This window comes from Culex pipiens, chromosome 2 (assembly GCF_016801865.2).
Source record: "Culex pipiens pallens isolate TS chromosome 2, TS_CPP_V2, whole genome shotgun sequence".
In the NCBI taxonomy this organism is placed as follows: Eukaryota; Metazoa; Arthropoda; class Insecta; order Diptera; family Culicidae; genus Culex; species Culex pipiens.
The window spans coordinates 167,139,733-167,162,153 of record NC_068938.1 but is presented as its reverse complement, the minus strand read 5'-3'; the positions used below and the strand labels follow the sequence as shown (position 1 = coordinate 167,162,153).

General features: G+C 34.7%; 1 protein-coding gene across 10 annotated transcripts in view; it reads right to left on the bottom strand.

Annotated features, from left to right (window-relative positions):
- The window catches only part of LOC120421730 (alpha-catulin), a 309,434-nt gene that overhangs the window by 52,399 nt on the left and 234,614 nt on the right, over positions 1-22,421 (bottom strand). For 8 of the 10 annotated variants that reach the window (XR_008212206.1, XM_039584986.2, XM_039584987.2 and 5 more), the window contains 7 exons: positions 16,077-16,223; positions 15,620-15,991; positions 15,134-15,565; positions 14,784-15,071; positions 14,540-14,706; positions 9,996-10,356; positions 5,222-5,326 (listed from right to left, as the gene is read on the bottom strand). Coding sequence is in view for 8 of the 10 variants with exons in the window: in XM_039584986.2 (XP_039440920.1) it covers positions 5,222-5,326; positions 9,996-10,356; positions 14,540-14,706; positions 14,784-15,071; positions 15,134-15,565; positions 15,620-15,991; positions 16,077-16,223 (1,872 nt within the window). In the remaining 2 variants the exon portion in view is untranslated. The remainder of the gene's footprint in view (positions 1-5,221; positions 5,327-9,995; positions 10,357-14,539; positions 14,707-14,783; positions 15,072-15,133; positions 15,566-15,619; positions 15,992-16,076; positions 16,224-22,421) is intronic. The other 2 variants (XR_005606013.2, XM_039584992.2) reach the window with 1 other exon arrangement.

The following is a 22,421-nucleotide window of genomic DNA, read 5'->3' as shown; positions in this document are numbered from 1 at the left end:
GCGCCTCCAGCCAAATTTTCATATTGAGAATATCAATACAATTTTTTAAGTCGTAGGGGCGCCTCCAGCCAAATTTTCATATTGAGAATATCAATACAATTTTTTAAGTCGTAGGGGCGCCTCCAGTCAAATTTTCATATTCAGAATATCAATACAATTTTTTAATTCGTAGGGGCGCCTCCAGTCAAATTTTCATATTGAGAATTTCAATACAATTTTTAAGTCGTAGGGGCGCCTCCAGCCAAATTTTCATATTGAGAATATCAATACAATTTTTTAAGTCGTTGGGGTGCCTCCAGTCAAATTTTCATATTCAGAATATCAATACAATTTTTTAAGTCGTAGGGGCGCCTCCAGTCAAATTTTCATATTGAGAATTTTAATACAATTTTTTAAGTCGTAGGGGCGCCTCCAGTCAAATTTTCATATTCAGAATATCAATACAATTTTTTAAGTCGTAGGGGCGCCTCCAGCCAAATTTTCATATTGAGAATTTCAATACAATTTTTAAGTCGTAGGGGCGCCTCCAGCCAAATTTTCATATTGAGAATATCAATACAATTTTTTAAGTCGTTGGGGTGCCTCCAGTCAAATTTTCATATTCAGAATATCAATACAATTTTTTAAGTCGTAGGGGCGCCTCCAGTCAAATTTTCATATTGAGAATTTTAATACAATTTTTTAAGTCGTAGGGGCGCCTCCAGTCAAATTTTCATATTCAGAATATCAATACAATTTTTTAAGTCGTAGGGGCGCCTCCAGCCAAATTTTCATATTGAGAATATCAATACAATTTTTTAAGTCGTAGGGGCGCCTCCAGTCAAATTTTCATATTCAGAATATCAATACAATTTTTTAATTCGTAGGGGCGCCTCCAGTCAAATTTTCATATTGAGAATTTCAATACAATTTTTAAGTCGTAGGGGCGCCTCCAGCCAAATTTTCATATTGAGAATATCAATACAATTTTTTAAGTCGTTGGGGTGCCTCCAGTCAAATTTTCATATTCAGAATATCAATACAATTTTTTAAGTCGTAGGGGCGCCTCCAGTCAAATTTTCATATTGAGAATTTTAATACAATTTTTTAAGTCGTAGGGGCGCCTCCAGTCAAATTTTCATATTCAGAATATCAATACAATTTTTTAAGTCGTAGGGGCGCCTCCAGCCAAATTTTCATATTGAGAATTTCAATACAATTTTTAAGTCGTAGGGGCGCCTCCAGCCAAATTTTCATATTGAGAATATCAATACAATTTTTTAAGTCGTTGGGGTGCCTCCAGTCAAATTTTCATATTCAGAATATCAATACAATTTTTTAAGTCGTAGGGGCGCCTCCAGTCAAATTTTCATATTGAGAATTTTAATACAATTTTTTAAGTCGTAGGGGCGCCTCCAGTCAAATTTTCATATTCAGAATATCAATACAATTTTTTAAGTCGTAGGGGCGCCTCCAGCCAAATTTTCATATTGAGAATATCAATACAATTTTTTAAGTCGTAGGGGCGCCTCCAGTCAAATTTTCATATTCAGAATATCAATACAATTTTTTAATTCGTAGGGGCGCCTCCAGTCAAATTTTCATATTGAGAATTTCAATACATTTTTTTAAGTCGTAGGGGCGCCTCCAGTCAAATTTTCATATTCAGAATATCAATACAATTTTTTAAGTCGTAGGGGCGCCTCCAGCCAAATTTTCATATTGAGAATATCAATACAATTTTTTAAGTCGTAGGGGCGCCTCCAGTCAAATTTTCATATTCAGAATATCAATACAATTTTTTAAGTCGTAGGGGCGTCTCCAGTCAAATTTTCATATTGAGAATTTCAATACAATTTTTTAAGTCGTAGGGGCGCCTCCAGTCAAATTTTCATATTGAGAATTTCAATACATTTTTTTAAGTCGTAGGGGCGCCTCCAGTCAAATTTTCATATTGAGAATTTTAATACAATTTTTTAAGTCGTAGGGGCGCCTCCAGTCAAATTTTCATATTGAGAATTTTAATACAATTTTTTAAGTCGTAGGGGCGCCTCCAGTCAAATTTTCATATTGAGAATTTCAATACAATTTTTTAAGTCGTAGGGGCGCCTCCAGCCAAATTTTCATATTGAGAATATCAATACAATTTTTTAAGTCGTAGGGGCGCCTCCAGTCAAATTTTCATATTCAGAATATCAATACAATTTTTTAAGTCGTAGGGGCGTCTCCAGTCAAATTTTCATATTGAGAATTTCAATACATTTTTTTAAGTCGTAGGGGCGCCTCCAGCCAAATTTTCATATTGAGAATATCAATACAATTTTTTAAGTCGTAGGGGCGCCTCCAGTCAAATTTTCATATTCAGAATATCAATACAATTTTTTAATTCGTAGGGGCGCCTCCAGTCAAATTTTCATATTGAGAATTTCAATACATTTTTTTAAGTCGTAGCGGCGCCTCCAGTCAAATTTTCATATTGAGAATTTCAATACAATTTTTTAAGTCGTAGGGGCGCCTCCAGCCAAATTTTCATATTGAGAATTTTAATACAATTTTTTAAGTCGTAGGGGCGCCTCCAGTCAAATTTTCATATTGAGAATTTTAATACAATTTTTTAAGTCGTAGGGGCGCCTCCAGTCAAATTTTCATATTCAGAATATCAATACAATTTTTTAAGTCGTAGGGGCGTCTCCAGTCAAATTTTCATATTGAGAATATCAATACAATTTTTTAAGTCGTAGGGGCGCCTCCAGCCAAATTTTCATATTGAGAATATCAATACAATTTTTTAAGTCGTAGGGGCGCCTCCAGTCAAATTTTCATATTCAGAATATCAATACAATTTTTTAAGTCGTAGGGGCGCCTCCAGCCAAATTTTCATATTGAGAATATCAATACAATTTTTTAAGTCGTAGGGGCGCCTCCAGTCAAATTTTCATATTCAGAATATCAATACAATTTTTTAATTCGTAGGGGCGCCTCCAGTCAAATTTTCATATTGAGAATTTTAATACAATTTTTTAAGTCGTAGGGGCGCCTCCAGTCAAATTTTCATATTCAGAATATCAATACAATTTTTTAAGTCGTAGGGGCGCCTCCAGCCAAATTTTCATATTGAGAATATCAATACAATTTTTTAAGTCGTAGGGGCGCCTCCAGTCAAATTTTCATATTCAGAATATCAATACAATTTTTTAATTCGTAGGGGCGCCTCCAGTCAAATTTTCATATTGAGAATTTCAATACATTTTTTTAAGTCGTAGGGGCGCCTCCAGTCAAATTTTCATATTGAGAATTTCAATACAATTTTTTAAGTCGTAGGGGCGCCTCCAGCCAAATTTTCATATTGAGAATATCAATACAATTTTTTAAGTCGTAGGGGCGCCTCCAGTCAAATTTTCATATTCAGAATATCAATACAATTTTTTAAGTCGTAGGGGCGTCTCCAGTCAAATTTTCATATTGAGAATTTCAATACAATTTTTTAAGTCGTAGGGGCGCCTCCAGTCAAATTTTCATATTGAGAATTTCAATACATTTTTTTAAGTCGTAGGGGCGCCTCCAGTCAAATTTTCATATTGAGAATTTCAATACATTTTTTTAAGTCGTAGGGGCGCCTCCAGTCAAATTTTCATATTGAGAATTTTAATACAATTTTTTAAGTCGTAGGGGCGCCTCCAGTCAAATTTTCATATTGAGAATTTTAATACAATTTTTTTAATCCTAGGGGCGCCTTCAGACAAACTTAATTTAAAAAATATCGCTCCTCGACTTGGCGACTTTGTGACTGACTGCGACAGCACTACCTTGGAACACTGAAATGTTTGGTTGACTTTCCAGAAAGAGTGCATATGACTTGAAAAAAAGAAAAGGGCGCTTCAAAATTGAGCCAAGAAATTGGTGAAACTTGGTGCAAGCCCTTTTATGGTCAAAAATATCGTTTAACTTGAATATTTTTCCTTAAAAAATAAATAAATTTAAGCAAACAGCTAAGCAGATGTCATCTACTCAAATCTACCCATAAGCACACCCCTGGAAACACTGCTCTAGTACTCTTCTCCAGATACTTATATTTTATATTAATATATAATTTTAGTTCATTTATTATTAAATTTTTGAAAAACTTATATTTTGTTTACGATATGTTTCATTTTATAATTTCTATAATGGCGCATACGTCAAATTGCAAAAAATAATTAAAAACATACATTTTTCATGTCAGTTAATTTACAAAAACTATGCAATAGTTTGGAAACATTATCACAGTCCCTGATAGAGTGATAAAAATGGTAGAAATGAGTTTTCAAAAGAAATGAAGAAGATTCGCCATTTTTATTTGTCTAAAATTAATGTATCTTGACACTGGAGATACAAGCACTAATTTTTCAAAAAACTTTATAGACGCGGCAATTTTTTTTTTACTGGTTGGGAGAAACACATACTACATTCCTGGGAAAAATACATTTTTGAAACTTTGACATCGTGTCAATCATAAACCCGACTTTCTAAATTTATATACATACAGAACATTATTTATGGAACTCTTTGATTTGACGATAAATTCAAAGTTATTTCAACTTATTTTTCAAATCAAACTCTTATTCAACCGCTTGCAGAATCCCCAAGAACCCACCTCCAAAAGGTGATTTCGAGTTACACGAAAAAAAAACAGCGACACAGTCAACAAACGTAGGTATTCAGCAAATGTTTTTTTTTTTTCATTTCATTTCGTTTCGTTTCAAGAATAAAAGAATAAAACCTTTCGCTACACACTAAATGTAAAATGACACGTGGGTGGGTGGATGTTTGTCGCAGCTTCTATCGCTCTACAATGTATTTTCTATTATACTGAGTAATAAAACTAAAGTAGATATTGGCAGGAAATGGCTGAAGGCGCGTTTGGTTTGTTGCTGATTTTGGCACAATTTTATTTAGAATCTGGTTTCTGGAACTGTTTCGTCTACACGGCGATGAACCTTTCAGAGATGATCATGAAAATGGTTTCGAGTTCGTATGTCGTTAAATTTTATCTCCTGATTTTTTGTTTTGTTCGGTATTCTACTACTGCAGCAACACACAGACACGGCTTTGAGAAAAGAAGGCAGCTGCTAGTAGTAGATAGAGTGTTGGGTGAATCGATCGAGGCCTAGCGATACTTGGCAAGTAGCAGTCTTCGTCTATCGCGTGGTGCTGCCCCAGATGGCGAACTGCCGGAGCTGCCGGGGCTGCCCGCCGTGGTTACCTTATCTTTGGACGACTTTCTGCTCAGCGTGGGCTCGAGGGGGCTCACCACGGTGGGGACGCTGATCAGCCGGTTGTCGAAGGGCATCCCCGTGAGTTCGAAGATCTGCGGTTGGTGGAGTTGCGGAAAGTGGTGGAGGAAGAACCATTTTTCAGTATTTTTAAGTGTATTGTTGAAAGGGAGAAGTTGTAGCACTCGATGAATTCCAAATGACTATTGTTAGTTTTCCGTTCGACAAAAGGATTATCCTTGGGCAATTCTCTACGAAACGTTGATTTTTGAAAAACATTTATCCAGCTTTCATAGAGAATTGCCCGAACAAACCTGATAAATATTCAACAAAGTTTCGTTTTAAAATTCCAAACAAGACATCACAACAGAACAACGTGCACGATCCTTTCGCCTGGTGCCATGAAATTCAAATTGACATTTCCATTCCCGTCCCAGCAGCAGTATTTCATGTCCCAGGGAAATCGATGACGCAAACGAGGACGATTGTTCAACAATAACCGAACCGAATCACTCGTTCCATGAATAATTAAAAAGTTTAATTAATGATTTCATGACCAACCTCTGACTCTCTCTCTCAATCACACAAACACACAGTCACACTTGTATAAAGCTCGGATGCTGCTGACGTAGCAAAATTAATTACACTCCTGGCGATCAAAAACGATGACAACTGGGTGGAAAAGGAGTCAAGGGGGTTGATGCGTAAATTACAACCCACCGTGTGGGCAGCACCGGGATTCGTGGGTGGAAAATGCACACAACACGTGGAAGTGACCTTATCCACGTATGCGACACAAAACCGAGAGTGCGAACCTGATATGGGGGGTGAAATATTCGCGAAACACTGTGGCACGAGGTACTGAGAGTTGTAGAGGTATACAATAAATATATAGAGAAAGAGAAGTACCACGATGAACATAATTGAAATGAAAATGAAAATCACAGCACGAAATTAAATTAACGTTATCGGTGCAGGAGAAGATACGGTTACTTGGTGGATTGAATGGTTGATCGTTTTGGCAGTATCTGAAATCAAATATATTTGTTTTCAATAAATAATAAATAATTGAATTGTTTTCGCATTGTCAAAACATACAAGAAATACAACTATTTGGTCGCTGTTGTGCTTTTTTGTCGCATGTCGATTGTAGGTCAAATTGAGTTAAGAACGCCATTTTGTGCAGCTCACAATGACTCACCTTTTGACCATCACAGATCCCCAAAATTCGATTTCAATCCTGAGATATTCAATAAAAAACAAAAAAAAACTCCGTGCGTTTTGAAAGATGCTTCAATCTTGTCGCGCTATCTTGACACTCCCTAAAAATTGAAAATTGAAGTGCGACAACTGACCAAAGGGATTTCAGGTAAGAACGCATTTGACACACGCACAATCCCAACTACTTGTAACATTTTTAATTATATTTCAAGACTCCGAAAACCAAATTCAACCAAACTTCAGGACAATGCACAGAATGGTCAGCCAAACAAAACGTGTTTGTTTTTTATTCAAGATTTGTTTGTTTGTTTATTCAAGATTAGGTATCTTTGGCAAAGTTGTATGTTATGATTAAGGCTAAAAAATAGCCAAAAGTATTTGTAACAATTTTTTATTCCACTATTTATCACTGCATTCTACAATTCTTTCGCGATTTTCAAATTTTCTTTGTTTGATTTGGATGAAATTTTACCTTTTCGCTATGTCGAAAGAAGTCATTTGGAATCATTGGTTTTTCCGTACAGGTCTCCATACAATTTTGGGTCTGATTGTCATACAAAATAGGTATATAAATGTATAAAATTCTTCACCTTGAGAAGGGAAAGGGATTTTTTTCTGGAATAATTTTACACCCATGGCTTTTGCAAGCAGCTGGATAACAACTTTTTTCTGTGTAGGATTCTTCAGAAAATAAAGGTACACGGAAAAAAATCCCAAAAGACATATTATGAAATTTTTCGTTATTTTGTGATTTTTTTTAAGAGAATGACAAAACATCTTCTGAGCGATAGTGATGGTAAAAACTTTGGTTAAGAAGATATGAATTATTGACATTCCATCGTTTTTTTGAAAATATCGAGAATCTGAACAACAAAAGTAATAAAAATCAATTTCGAAGCAAAATCAACTTTACAATCGAACAGTACTTAGGCTTCATCCATAAAGTACGTCACGCTAAAATCAGCCAAAATTTACCCCCCCTCCCCCCCTTTGTCACGCTTTTCCTATACTTATAACACGCAATGTCACACTTGCTCAGACCCCCCCTCCCCCCCTAGAGCGTGACATACTTTATGGATGACGCCTTAACATTTTATTTTATAAAATTTATCGTTTCTAAGTTTAAGCTAATTTAAGTTGTAAATTTTCGATTTCTTTTAGCTTTTTTTTCATTTCAACAATTTTTCTAGAAAGAAAAGCACCCCGGGAAAAATGTTCTCAAAATGCTGAAAAGATTTCCTACACATGTCTCCCTTAGACTTTGAAAATTTGACTATTAATTTCTGGAATACAGCCGCACAAAGAATTCAAACCGACGATAAAAATATGACATTTGTAAGTGATATCTGTGTTAATTTTCTGATCTTTTCAATAACAAAATAGTTTTATAATTTGAAATCGGGAAATTCATAAATTGACCTTGTTAAAAGTAAAAATTGATTTAATTTTTTTAACAAGTTTTGTTGAATAGATCACCAAACTTTACAAAAGTATCATTTTTTAACATTGAAAATCAGGCATCATTTAAAAAAAACTCCTTTTCATCGATTTGATTTTTTTGTGCGCTACCTCAGAAACTTATTGCACAATTTTCAAAGTATTAGTGAGAAATTTGTAAAAAAAACCTCAGTTTTTGAAAATATTGTTTTCAAGGTTCTTTTCTGTCTAAAAGTATTATTAAAATGCCAATAACGAAAAGAAATCAAAAATTTATACCTATACCTTGGAAATTTATACCTATACCTTGGAAACAATACATTTTATTAAAAAAAAGTTGAGTACTTTTCGATTGCAAAGTTGATTTTGCTTAAAAATTATTTTTATTATTTTTTTGTCTAGATTTTCGATATTAAAAAAAATCATCATTATGAAGATGTTTACACGTCCCCTAAAACATATCAAAAATTCCAAAATTTAAAAAAACACAAACATAAATAAGAGTTCTATTATCTATTCTTGTGAATTTTACATGAATTGATTTAAAATAACATTGATAATAATTTAAGCATCAGATTTGTAACCATTTAAAATTTGAAAAAGGTGAATGCTTCCAAATTAAATAATTTCAAAAATGGAGGCTGTTAAAAATAAAAAAGTAAGAAATTGGCGTCAATACATTTCAATCATATCCTTTTCATTGTTTTTCAAATCAGAATTTCCTTTACTTACTAAAGCAAATTTTAATAAATCGTAGTCTAATGTGTATCACAATTCTGGTAATTAAATTATTTATTTAAAATTTATTTGATATCAATTGGTAATCAGTATTTTCTTTTTTTTTTGTGTACCTACTCTGTTCAACCTGCATTTTTTGTGATTAGGATGTTGATAAATCACTGATTTAGGATTTTATTTTGTTCAAGGTGTAATCTTTTGCTCATATTATGTTCCTAAATTATTGTTTTGTTCCTTTTTGCCCTCTTACATTTTTAGCAAAATGTTTCACAAAATGAACCTTACGGAATATTTTCTAACAGTTCAGGTTTTTATCAAGATTATTATTTTTGTGTGTAACATGTACTGGGGTAGGTCACACAAGGTCCATGCACTATTTTAGAAAATAATTTGTTTTTCAATAGCGCTTAAAAAATTATTGCGTTGAAAATTCTTATTTTGAATTCCGGAGTGACTTTGATAGTCATAGCTTTTCTTGTTAAAATCAGATTTAAGGTGTTCACATTTTACATTTGCGTCAAATGTATCATCGATAAGGTTGCCTATATAGTTTCTAGGAAAAAAACAAACCTATGTTTATATTCAGTTAACTAAGTTATATATTTTTTAACAAAATTAATGTGCCCATGTGCCCTCATCCCAGATGATGGTATCTGTGCATTCTGGTCTTCTGATTATTTTCCAGTATTTTTTTTCAATTTTTGCTAATGACATGGTAAAATATCAATTTGAAATGGACTGCATTAAAAAACAAAAGTATCTATATATTTGGTTTAAAAACGAATCAAAAGTAGTCAAATTTGGCTAAGACATCTTTCAAGACAATGACAAACTAACACAAAATAAGGCAAACCAAGACAGAATATATTCCCGAAATTTTGAATTATTCTATTGTTCAAATTAATTTAAATGATCTTTAATCAAATTCAATTTCAGATTTATTGTGTTTTTTTTTAAAGATTTTTGTTCCAATGCAAACACGAATTATCCTGAAACTCTGAAACAGAATACATCAATTCTGGGCAATCTATTGACAAGAAAATTTTCCCATGAATATAGAAAAAAATAATATAAAATCACTGCCCCACACGTGTCAACCAAACCAATCCACCTTCGTAACCGTAGCGAGTCCCTGCAACGCACCTTCATCAAACGATATGAACGAAAATTGAATTATGCAAATGAAGAGTTGAGATTTGATCCCTTTTCAGGGAAAGATCTTTCCCGTCCCCCTATTGTCATCGATAGAAGTGGCACAGTCAAAACTTGAGCAGTTCGATTCAAGCCAATATTGTAAGGTTTGTTTTTTCGGAACTCTTCAACTTTTAACTGTGTCCCCAGTGTCCCACACAAATTCGACGCGCTTACCTTGCTCGCACACTCGAAGCACGTGGACACCACCTTCGATATCACATTCATCAGGTTCTTGGTTTCGTTGATGACGTGGTCCACCTTGACGAAAGTGGCCGCCTTCCCGACGGTCGGATCCTTCACGGTGAACTGCAGCGTCTGCACGTACGTTGGCACTTTGTCCAGATGCTCGAGAAGTTCCTTCTTGGGGGCACCGGCCGGCACCTGGTACGAGAACTGCCGGACCACTTTGTACAGGCGGTTCGCCTCCTCGGCAAAGTACTCCGCCTGGGTGAACAGGTCCTGGGTGGTGCGGAGGGTGCCCTCGCCCTTGGTGAACTGGTACATCGAGAACGCCATCGCGGACATGTTTTTCGCCCTGGTGGAAAGTGTGGGGAGTTTTTTTTTTAAGTTAATTTCACCAAAGATTGAGTTGATGGAGACGGGTTCGTAAAATTTTAGACTACTTTGAAGGACACTTTCCAGCGTACACCGATCGGTGCTCGTAAAATATACAAATTGAGTAGCATAAAGACGGTGGCCAGATTGCCATCTGAACGGCGATGCCGACGCCGATGAAAATCCGTTCAACTTTAGTGCCGTTATAAAGCTACTTTATGGCGCAGAAAGAGTGCATCGTGCGTCAGTAAAAGTCTGCTGCTCTGATGACGAAGGTTAGAAAAGCTTTCTAGTAACAAAATGTTGAAACTGATTTGTTCTACTATTATTAAAATATTTTAATCTTTACGAGTGATATCCTTCACGAGCTAATTACATTGCTCATAACTGAAAACATAATATTTTTTCAGTGTAGTATAGTAACCTGTAAGCCCATGCATCCAATTGAAATGTGGTCAAAGACAAACTTATGGGAAATTGGACGAGCTTTCCGGTAAACATATTTTCGAGACTGAAAACTCAAGTCGGTCTTATAGAAATTGCCAAAAACCATCAAAAAACCTATTTTTTCAACATTTTTATTTTTAAAACCGCTGTAACTTCACAAGGATTGGACTTAGGACAATGGTCAATATGGAGTTTTTTTTTATGTAAATTGTCTGGAGAATCGATTCCCGTATTCGGTTTTTGAAAATTTTGATGTTTAGAGCACTTTTCAAAAAAACAGTTTCAGTAAATGATTTTTGTATTTTTTTAGGTGAGTTGCTCCATCCTGCATTTTTCGTGAATCTTTTTGTAAAATCTTAGGCTATTTTCACAAAAAATTTGAACGAAAAAAAAATCGTGGGCTCACCTTCAAATTTGACTTTTAAACTTAAAAATCAAAAAATCTCATAAATGTGGAGTGTTTTTTTCTTTCAGTGTATTTTTTTCGGAAAGCCCGTCAAATTTCCTACAAGTTTGTCTTTGACCACTTTTTGATACGATGCTACGGCTTCGAGATACAGCAATATTTAAATTACGAAATACAAAAATATTTAAAACACTTACGCCCTTCTCAAATGTCATTATCGAGTGTAACTAGCTCCATATACACAAAAATGGCTTAAATATGCCTAGGATAACATGTCTACAAAGTTTCATTGAAATCGGAAAGGGTCTGGTACAACCGATTCCCTATTTGACATGGAATTGCTCATAGCAGAAATGAATTGAAAATTCGGGTTGCTCAATAAATTTTACACTATTACATAAATTTTATGTTTTGAAAATGTAGTAACTTTCAAAGTATAAATAATCAATATTGTTAAAAAAATATCGTATTTTTTCGAAAGTACTCAAATTTTCATAATTTGCAATATGGGTATCAAACTAAGCGAAATTTTGTATGTAAATACACTAATTTGTCTAATTTGCAATATGTGTATCAAACAAAGCTTATTTTTGTATGCTTTTTCACGTCTTTGATAAAAACAAAAAAAACTTGCCTTCCTCACTTTACTGAGGAAAAGCTGTAAAATCACTCGAAAAATGAACTTCTAATTTTTTTGGTTGGAAACTAATATTTTCACAAAATACCGTATTTTGAAAGTCCTTAACCTTATTATTGTTTTTTTTTGAAAATACAAACATTTTCCAAAATACAGTTCAGACCTCGGTTCAGACTCGATTATCCGAAGGCCTCGGAAAAATTTCACTTCGGGTAATCGAATCTTTGGATAATTTAATCACGATTTTTTCGTTGTCTAAGTTTTATTGTGAAGCTTGAATGTGACCACAAACTTGCTCTAAAATGTTTTAAAATTTTTAAATCCACGATGGCGACTAAAATGGCGGGGTTGAAACACCGAAAAAATGTATTTGGTATGCTAAAATGCAATCAACAACTCAAATTTGCCTTAAATGGGGTCACAGAACTGTGGGTCTCGTGGCGCAGGGGTAGCGGCTTCGGCTGCCGATCCCGATGATGCTATGAGACGCGGGTTCGATTCCCGCCTTATCCACTGAGCTTCTATCGGATGGTGAAGTAAAACGTCGGTCCCGGTTTCTCCTGTCTCGTCAGAGGCGCTGGAGCAGAAATCCCACGTTAGAGGAAGGCCATGCCCCGGGGGGCGTAGTGCCAATAGTTTCGTTTTTCGTTTTTTCGGGTCACAGAACTAGAATTTAATGTTCAAAATAAGAAAATTAAAAAAAAACAAAAAAAATATTTGGTCTTGATTCAATTATTCGAATTCCCATAAAAAACTTCAAATAATCGAACTCTAAATCGAGGCTTCGGATAATTTTAAATTATGCTTCGTTTGGTACCCATAACTATTGAAATTTATAGATATTTAAGTATTTTAAAAAAATAACTTATTGTGATTTACAAAACAAATAACAAAGTGATTTATTTGGTTATGAAAAACACGAAATTGTAAATTGTTTATTTAGTAATAAACACTTTTTGAATTGAATTGAATAACGCATTCAAAATTTCGCTTCCTTTCCAATTTTTTTTGAGTGTTTCAAAATGCGTATCAAATTTTGCTTCGTTTGATACCCATATTGCAAACCATGAAAATTTGAGTATTTTCGAATAAATAAGGCATTTTTTGAAAATTTTAGTATTTAAAAAAAACTCTAATGAGGTGAAAAGCATACAAAATTTCACTTCGTTTGATACTCTTATTGCAAATTTATACAATTTGAGTGTTTTCGAAAAAAAATTGTATTTTGTAAAACTCTAATAAAGTGAAAACCCATACAATATTTCGCTTTGTTCGATACCCATATTGCAAACCATGAAAATTTGAGTATATTCGAAAAAATACGGTATTTTGTGAAAATTTTAGTATTTTTCAAAAAAAAAATAATGTACAAAAATTCACTTTGCTTGATACCCATATTGCAATTTTATAAAATTAGAGTATTTTCGAAAAAATATAGTACTTCGTGAAAATTTCAATATTAAAAAAAAAACTCTGAAATAGTGAAAATACCCATAACTATTGAATATTAAAGAAATTTACATAATTTCAAAAATTAACGAATTTTGTGAACATTTTAGTGATTTACAAAACAAATAACAAAGTGAAAAGTCATTCAAAATTTCGCTTCCTTTACGATTTTTTAAAATTTGAGTATTTTCGAAATAATCAGTATTTTGTGAAAATGTTAGTGTTTAAACAAAAAAAAAACACAAAAAAACTGAAACAAACAACAAACCCACATTGCAAACCATGACAATTTGATTTTTCTCAAAAAATACGGTATTTTGTGAAAATATTAGAATTAAAAAAAAATTCTGAGGTGAAAAAGCATAAATTTCAAATTACGAAAATTTTACTGCTTTCAAAAAATACGGTATTTTATGAACAATTTTGAGTATTTATACGTTGATACTTTCTACATTTGCAAAAAAAATATTATCAGTGAAAAAATTTAAAATTTAACATGATTTGGCTGAATAAAGTTGATATTAGAAAGGTTTTAAAAGAGTTATCGTCCGATAAGATTATCGTCGATAAGATGATCGTCGATAAGATTATCGTTGATAAAATTATCGAAACAACGATAGATTAACGACGATAACGATAGAATTTTCGTTATCGTTATCGAGCCTTGATAATTTTATCGTTAACAACCTTCCTATTTAAAATACATTGAATACTCTAAGAAATATGTAGCAAAAATGTAGCCTAACATTTGAAAAGATCTTATGAAAACATGAACAGAATTCTGGTTTTGATTTTCATTTTCATGTCGATTTACAAAACCAAATCTGTTCAGATTATACAAATTTGACTCAGGAGCTTGTAATATAGGACTGTGAGATTCTAATGATTTTAAATATTTCAATGAATTTACTTTTTTTTTAGTTTTAAGTTAGGATTAGTTGTTAAAGTGATTTTTTTTTCTTTTTTACCCAAATGTATTCGATTCAATGCAAAAATGTAAAACAATTTAAAGTAAATAAATGAATGTGAACAGTTAATAATAAAACGAAAAATACATTAAAGATGAAGAGCATTTAGCCATACCACATAAATAAATGTAAATGAATGTAATTATTATAAGAAAGTTCAATAAAGACATATTTAATTTCAATTTTAAAAAAATAGGTTTGCGAGATATTCACTATTCTCCCCTCATTCGAAAGACTGCCCCAGAACAACACCCACCTTTTGACGATGTCGTTGTTCTCCTCGGACGCCCCGTTCCACTTGTCCGTCTCGGCGTCCATCTCGTTCGTCACCATCTTCATCTCGAGTCCGGTTTTGGCAATCTTTTCCTGCTCCTCCGAGTCGAGGCGCGTTGGCTTCAGGGGTTTCGATGTGGTTCCATGTTTCTTTATAAGAAAGAGGAAACAGATTTTGATCGAGTTAGGATTAGAGAAATAAAGGTTGAAATGGTCATGAATTTTACCCCCGGTCTCGGAAGACTTAGATACTCGGTGGTTTTGTCGGCCTTCGTCGTCGCCTGGGCCAGGTCGATGACCTCCTTGGTGATGGTGGTGACGTCCGTCGACAGCCACTGCCACATGTCGACAAACACCTCCAGGTTCTCCTTGGCGATCTTGCTCTGCGGGTGGGACGTGAGGGCGCGGGCCGCCGTGATGACCTGCGGCCCGTAGATCCGGACGTTGATCTCGGTGAACTTGGCCTGCACCTGGAGCGTCTCCGTCAGCGCGATCTGCCGCAGCAGCTTGCAAACCTGGGCAACGACAAGAGGGGACGTTTGAAGATCTGCAGGGTTAGTCAGGGGGATGATCTTACCTCCAGCACGTGATCGATGTGCTCGTGAAACCGGTCGGCACACTCCTGCAATCGATCGATCTCCTGGTTTAAGGCAATGTTCCTGAGCGAGTTGGCAATGTCGATGCCGGACTTGATGATGTGGGTCAGCTCCGCTGACTGCTCCTGGGCCGACATCGTGAGCTGCGTCGTGAGGTCGTGGGCCGCCGTCAGTACTGCCTCGATCGCACCCTCCACGTCGTACGACGCGTTCGGATACTGCTCCATGCTGACCGCGATCCGCATCAGCTGGTTCAGCTCCAGCTTGGCCCGGTCGCACAGCAGCAGGATGTTCTCCCGGTGGTCGTGGCTCGTGTACGCCGAGTCCGTAAAGTCCTGAGTCTTCTCGCACACCTTGTCCAGCGCCGCCAACAGCTGCTCCCGGGTGTCCGACGAGAATATTGAGATCCCTAACTGTAAGAGAAATGAGTTACTACTGCTGTCACCCCAAAGTCATCACCCACTCACATCAGCTTTATTGTCATATTTGGGGAACTCCCGTTCCCTAGTACTATACTCTCTGGAATGGCCAATGGAATTTCGGTCCCGGTCGCGTTCGCTGTTCCGCCTCGTCAGCTCGCGCCGCGCTCGGTCGTACTCGATGTCCGTTTCCTTGTCGCGGAGCCCGGTCGGTGAGATGCACGTGTCCTTCCCCACGCCGCCGGGTGGTCCTACCCCGCTCGAGGGCCCCACACCGGGGCCACCGTTACCTCCGCCGCCCCCACCTTGCTGTTTACTGCGCCGTGCCTCCACGTACTCCGGCCGGGACATCTCGATGAGGCGCGAAAAGTGCCGCAGGCAGGTGAAGGCCGTCGCCCGCTCCGAGTCCCACTCGGGGACCTACCATGCAAATGATGCAGAGATTATTTCCATGACCTTTGATATTCAAGAAATTAAAAGCAGAACCAAAAACCCTGAAACTCACCTGTCGCAGGGCGTTCCGCTCGGAGGCCGTCTCGAGGATGCCGTCCTTGACGACGTAGTGGATGAGGTCCATCGCGCGCCGCATCTGGCAGAAGACGGTGTCCCGGTTCTCTTTGGAGTGGGCACACTCCGGGTGCCGCATGCACGTCTGCGAAATTGAATTTGAAATGGGTGGCAAGGGAAGGTTAGAACGCACTAATTAACAGCGGGCCCGATCGTTCTGTGTGGCGATAATCGCAGGCTATAATTTTCGAAACATGCCCATCGATCAATTTGAGACGAAGGCACCATGTGCGTTTGAGGTTAGGTTTGGTTAGGAGCAGTGGTTCTCTTTTTTTGCTGCCAGATACATCAAATTTGTAAATGAAAAATTAAATAAATTTGGAGGAAGTGTAACTGTTGAAAAATATTTGTAGTAATTGAAATAATAAACATTTTTTAATAAAATTTTGAAACAATAAGAAATTTATGGGTTTCTCGCCTCAAATAACATTGTAAATAAAATAAAATAAAAAACTATACAAAAAACTTGTTTTACATGGACGAACAAAACAGTTTTTGAAGATCATTTCCCTCGACTCTGACCAAAGTCGGTGGAAAAAAAATGAAATAATAATTGAAATTACTTACAATTGTTTCGACAATTAGACTGAAAATGTCTTTAAAATGCATTTTTTAACAGTCCAGTTTTCTTACAATCATTAGTTTTCAAAATATCTAAGTAATGACAAAAACTGTTTTTTCGCCATTTTTTTTGCGGTTCTGTACATTGGAATTTCACAAAAAGTTAAATTATTTTCAATCGAGCCCAATAATGCTAATGTGCTTTTAAACGCAATTTTTTCTGTTGATTGAACTTCTATTCACATTTGAGCTATTTAAAAAAAAATTGGCCCCCCAATTTATGGGCCAATTTTGTAGAAAAGGCGAAATAAACTTCAAAAAAGGTTATTTTTCGAATTTTGAGTTTAATTCAAAGTAGCTGAACTGCCCCTGATCGCATAAATGTCCCATATGCATTTTCATCGTTTTTGAGTTATTGATGCAGTTTTGTTCAGAATCGCGAGATCTTTCAGAAAAGCCTATAACATCCAGTACTCTGTTCTAGAAATCAGGAGGAAATCCAGTTTTTCCATGAAAACTTAACACGTAACCTTATGTGTGGGACAAACTTTAAATGCGTTTTTCTCAGCTTGCTGTTTTTGCATATGGGACATTTATGTGAACATGGGCAGTGAAATTGTTTTTAAATAGTTTTTAATTCGTCATAACAGAGATTAATCAAAAAATAAACTGTTGTCATTACAATAAATATTACATTTTCTGTCTACTCAATTCAGTTCATTTCGTCCGATATTCGTATTTGAGCAAAAAAAAATTACAAAGAAATCTTAAAAAATGTTATGAAATTTTCTAGCTATTAATCTTCTCATTGAAAGATGCCGGCGACAAAATTGGGCGAAAAGTTCACCGCCCGGAGATCGCGAGTTGGCGCGAGCGAATGAACACCACGAAAAAAGATTCGGGGGTGCATTGGGGTTAAGTGATCATTTCGTCATTCGGTTTAATGAAAAAATAATTATTTTTTCGTAAATATCGCTACTTTGATGCGATGTAATTCATTTTTACAGTAAATTAGGCATTGTTACATCAAATTTGACCTTTCAAACGCACTAGAATGGCCAAATTTTAAAACATCAATGTTTGCCAATTTGACCCAATTCCCCTTGTAGAACAAAAGAAAAGTTCATCCGCGGTCTGTCAGCAGCGCGCTGTTTTGTTTGCTGGATCAACATTTGGAAATGTCGAACGTTGAAGGAAATCGCTCAAAAAATGGAAATTAATCGATTTCAAATGTTATGGCCGCAAATGAAAGGTAAGGGTGGCTAATTTTTGATTCCGATCTGTAAAACTAGTTCTGGCGAGGGTTCTGGGCACTGCGGCAATCGATTTTACCGGCGGGTTGCTTCCGGTTGCATTTGATTTGAGGAGAAGGTTTTTCAATCCACCAGGGGCTTATTCGGGGGCAACAGTTTCGGTAATCCGGAACTTCCGGTAAGTTTCATATTTGCAGTGTTTAGCATGAAAAACAAACTTAGACCAATCTTTCAAGTGTGCGCTCTTTTTGAGGAGGGGGCGCAAACCGAAGAAGAGCGCAACTCGAGGGAGCGTTATTTCGGGGTTTGAGCGCAAACCGAAGGAGCGTTATTGCAGGGTTTTGGCGGAAAATGAGATTTTCTTTTTTAATTTTATTTACAATTAAACGAAATATTTATATAAGGGGTCATCCACAAAACACTGATAATGGGCCATCCTCAAATCTGGGTGTCCAAGAACTCCCGGATGTCATGGCCTAGAAAGCCTAGAAAGTCCGCATACAGTAGCATTTTACTACCGAATCGTGCTCTTTATCCTCTCGTATGCCGATGCCCAGTTCTGGGTGTGGGTGTATTAACCATTGTAACTATAATCTTTTTTAGACTAAAAAAAGTTTTTAATTCAATCCTGGTCATAACTTAAAACTTTGCCAATGGTTGGTATTCAGAAAATCTTATCTCAAGATACAGATGTGCGAAAACATTCACAGCACTTGTGTATAGACAGACACCATTTTGTATGAAGAATAAGAGGCAATAGTGCACAATAACTATTTTGGTCATAAAAAAACATCAGTGGACAAGGTTTCATACAAATCTGAAAATGCAATCAAAAGTCGATTTGCAATAACGAAAGGAATTAAATACTTTGTTGAATCCAAATTAGCGCCTCATTTCTCTGTTTGTTTGTTGTTGTGCAGGTTTGGTTTCAAATATTTCGTTTGATATGTTTCACACTAGCGTGCCCAGCTCTTTGAGGAAGGTGGGGCAATAATATGGAAGTTTTGAAAAATACGTCATTTGTGGACACCCCCTGACCAAATGTAGAACAAATTTCTGAGGATGGTGGAGCAGTTGCCCCATGTTGCCCCACCCTGTTCACGCTAGTGATGTTTCAATTGGGCCCAAAGGTGAAGCTTACATTTGTGATATTATTGTTCACAACGATAAAGCTTATTTTTCTGAGTACAATGACACTTTGTACGACCGAGAAGGATTTAAAATCGATTTTAAATCAATTTAAAAAAAATCACAGCTCGTTCTAAGTGGACCTTAGTTGATTCATCAAAAAAATGTTGTCCTGTCCTATTTTTTGCATTTAAATGAAAAAAAAAAATGATCAAAAATGGGTTTTAATCTTTTTTTTACCGTTGAACATAACAATTGACTCGGGGTATTAGGACCCTATTGTCTATATGGGTGAATTGATCATCGGTGTGGCTTCAGGTAGCTTCAGTGAACAACGATAGATACTCTGGGGTACGTTGTTATCGATCATCCAAGAATTCTAGAAAGTGATGACCTGATGATCTACCTGATCAACGCGAAACTATATGGGTATATCAACCATCGGTATCGCTTCAAGAAGCTTCAGTGGACCATGATAGACACTTTGCACCATGCTTGATTGTTATGGGTTTCCCAGGAACTCTCGGAAGTCAGGTAAATCATCAGGTCATAACTCCCGGGAGTTCCTGGAGGACCCATAATAATCCAACATGGCGAAGGGTATCCATCGTGGTTCACAAAAGCTATCTGAAGCTATACCGATGGTTAATTCACCCATATAGACCTCCGTTGATCAGGTAGCTATCTAGGCCATGACATCCGGGAGTTCTTGGACACCCAGATTTGAGGATGGCTCATTATCAGTGTTTTGTGGATGACCCCTTATATAAATATTTCGTTTAATTGTAAATAAAATTAAAAAAGAAAATCCCATTTTACGCCAAAACCCCGCAATAACGCTCCTTCGATTTGCGCTAAAACCCCGAAATAACGCTCCCCCGAGTTGCGCTCTTCTTCGGATGCGCCCCCTCCTCAAAAAGAGCGCACACTTGAAAGATTGGTCTAAGTTTGTTTTTCATGCTAAACACTGCAAATATGAAACTTACCGGAAGTTCCGGATTACCGAAACTGTTGCCCCCGAATAAGCCCCTGGTGGATTGAAAAACCTTCTCCTCAAATCAAATGCAACCGGAAGCAACCCGCCGGTAAAATCGATTGCCGCAGTGCCCAGAACCCTCGCCAGAACTAGTTTTACAGATCGGAATCAAAAATTAGCCACCCTTACCTTTCATTTGCGGCCATAACATTTGAAATCGATTAATTTCCATTTTTTGAGCGATTTCCTTCAACGTTCGACATTTCCAAATGTTGATCCAGCAAACAAAACAGCGCGCTGCTGACAGACCGCGGATGAACTTTTCTTTTGTTCTACAAGGGGAATTGGGTCAAATTGGCAAACATTGATGTTTTAAAATTTGGCCATTCTAGTGCGTTTGAAAGGTCAAATTTGATGTAACAATGCCTAATTTACTGTAAAAATGAATTACATCGCATCAAAGTAGCGATATTTACGAAAAAATAATTATTTTTTCATTAAACCGAATGACGAAATGATCATTTAACCCCAATGTACCCCCGAATCTTTTTTCGCGGTGTTCATTCGCTCGCGCCAACTCGCGATCTCCGGGCGGTGAACTTTTCGCCCAATTTTGTCGCCGGCACTTTTCAATGAGAAGATTAATAACTCAACAGAAAACAATTAGAAATGCATTTCCCTGCTTTGATAATCACGAAAGGGTCGTTTGAAAAAAAAGTAGAGTTTTGGTAAAATTTGGATGTAAAAATTGCGATTTTTTTCCAATTCTTAGATATTTTAAAAACTAATGATTGCAAAAAGACTGAACTAATGAAAAAGCATTTGAAAACACTGTTTTTATTCTAGTATTGAAAGCATGACTGAAATGAAAATTTTCATATTGATTAAAACAAATTATTTTATTATATGATTTTCAGATTACAATTCTTAGTTTTAGTTATTCAATTTTGAAAATAGCTTTATAAGTATCAATAAGGGACCATCCATAAACCACGTGAACAATTTTCTGAAAATCTCGCACCTATCCCCCCCCCTTCGTGGACAATTGTCCATACAAAATAAATCTTTTTTGTATGGAGCGTGGACATACCCATCCCCCCCCCCCCTAAAGTGTCCACGTGGTTTATGGATGGTCCCTTATGAATAATATTATTTTGAAGTTCAGAAAATTACCTATACATTTGTCTAAGAAACATTGAATTTTGGATCTCTGGTTGCAGAGATACAATTGATAGAGAAAAAAAAATGATGTTATGTAAGTCATTTTTTAAATGCTTGAATCTCAGCAACAAATGATCTAAATTTCAATATTAACAAATAAAACAAATCAGAAATTTTCTGATCCCATAGATATTTTTTTTTTGAAAATGTTGAGGTCAAGACAGGCCCTTTTTAAATTTGAGTCCTCATTCCAAAATTTTAAAATTATTTTTTTAAGGATATCCAACAATTATTTTTTATGAAATCGGACATAGGGCGTCCACAAAGTTTGAGCCAAATAATAGTAATAATAATAATAATAATAATAATAATAATAATAATAATAATAATAATAATAATAATAATAATAATAATAATAATAATAATAATAATAATAATAATAATAATAATAATAATAATAATAATAATAATAATAATAATAATAATAATAATAATAATAATAATAATAATAATAATAATAATAATAATAATAATAATAATAATAATAATAATAATAATAATAATAATAATAATAATAATAATAATAATAATAATAATAATAATAATAATAATAATAATAATAATAATAATAATAATAATAATAATAATAATAATAATAATAATAATAATAATAATAATAATAATAATAATAATAATAATAATAATAATAATAATAATAATAATAATAATAATAATAATAATAATAATAATAATAATAATAATAATAATAATAATAATAATAATAATAATAATAATAATAATAATAATAATAATAATAATAATAATAATAATAATAATAATAATAATAATAATAATAATAATAATAATAATAATAATAATAATAATAATAATAATAATAATAATAATAATAATAATAATAATAATAATAATAATAATAATAATAATAATAATAATAATAATAATAATAATAATAATAATAATAATAATAATAATAATAATAATAATAATAATAATAATAATAATAATAATAATAATAATAATAATAATAATAAGAATAATAATAATAATAATAATAATAATAATAATAATAATAATAATAATAATAATAATAATAATAATAATAATAATAATAATAATAATAAAAATAAAAATAAAAATAAAAATAAAAATAATAATAATAATAATAAAAATAAAAATAAAAATA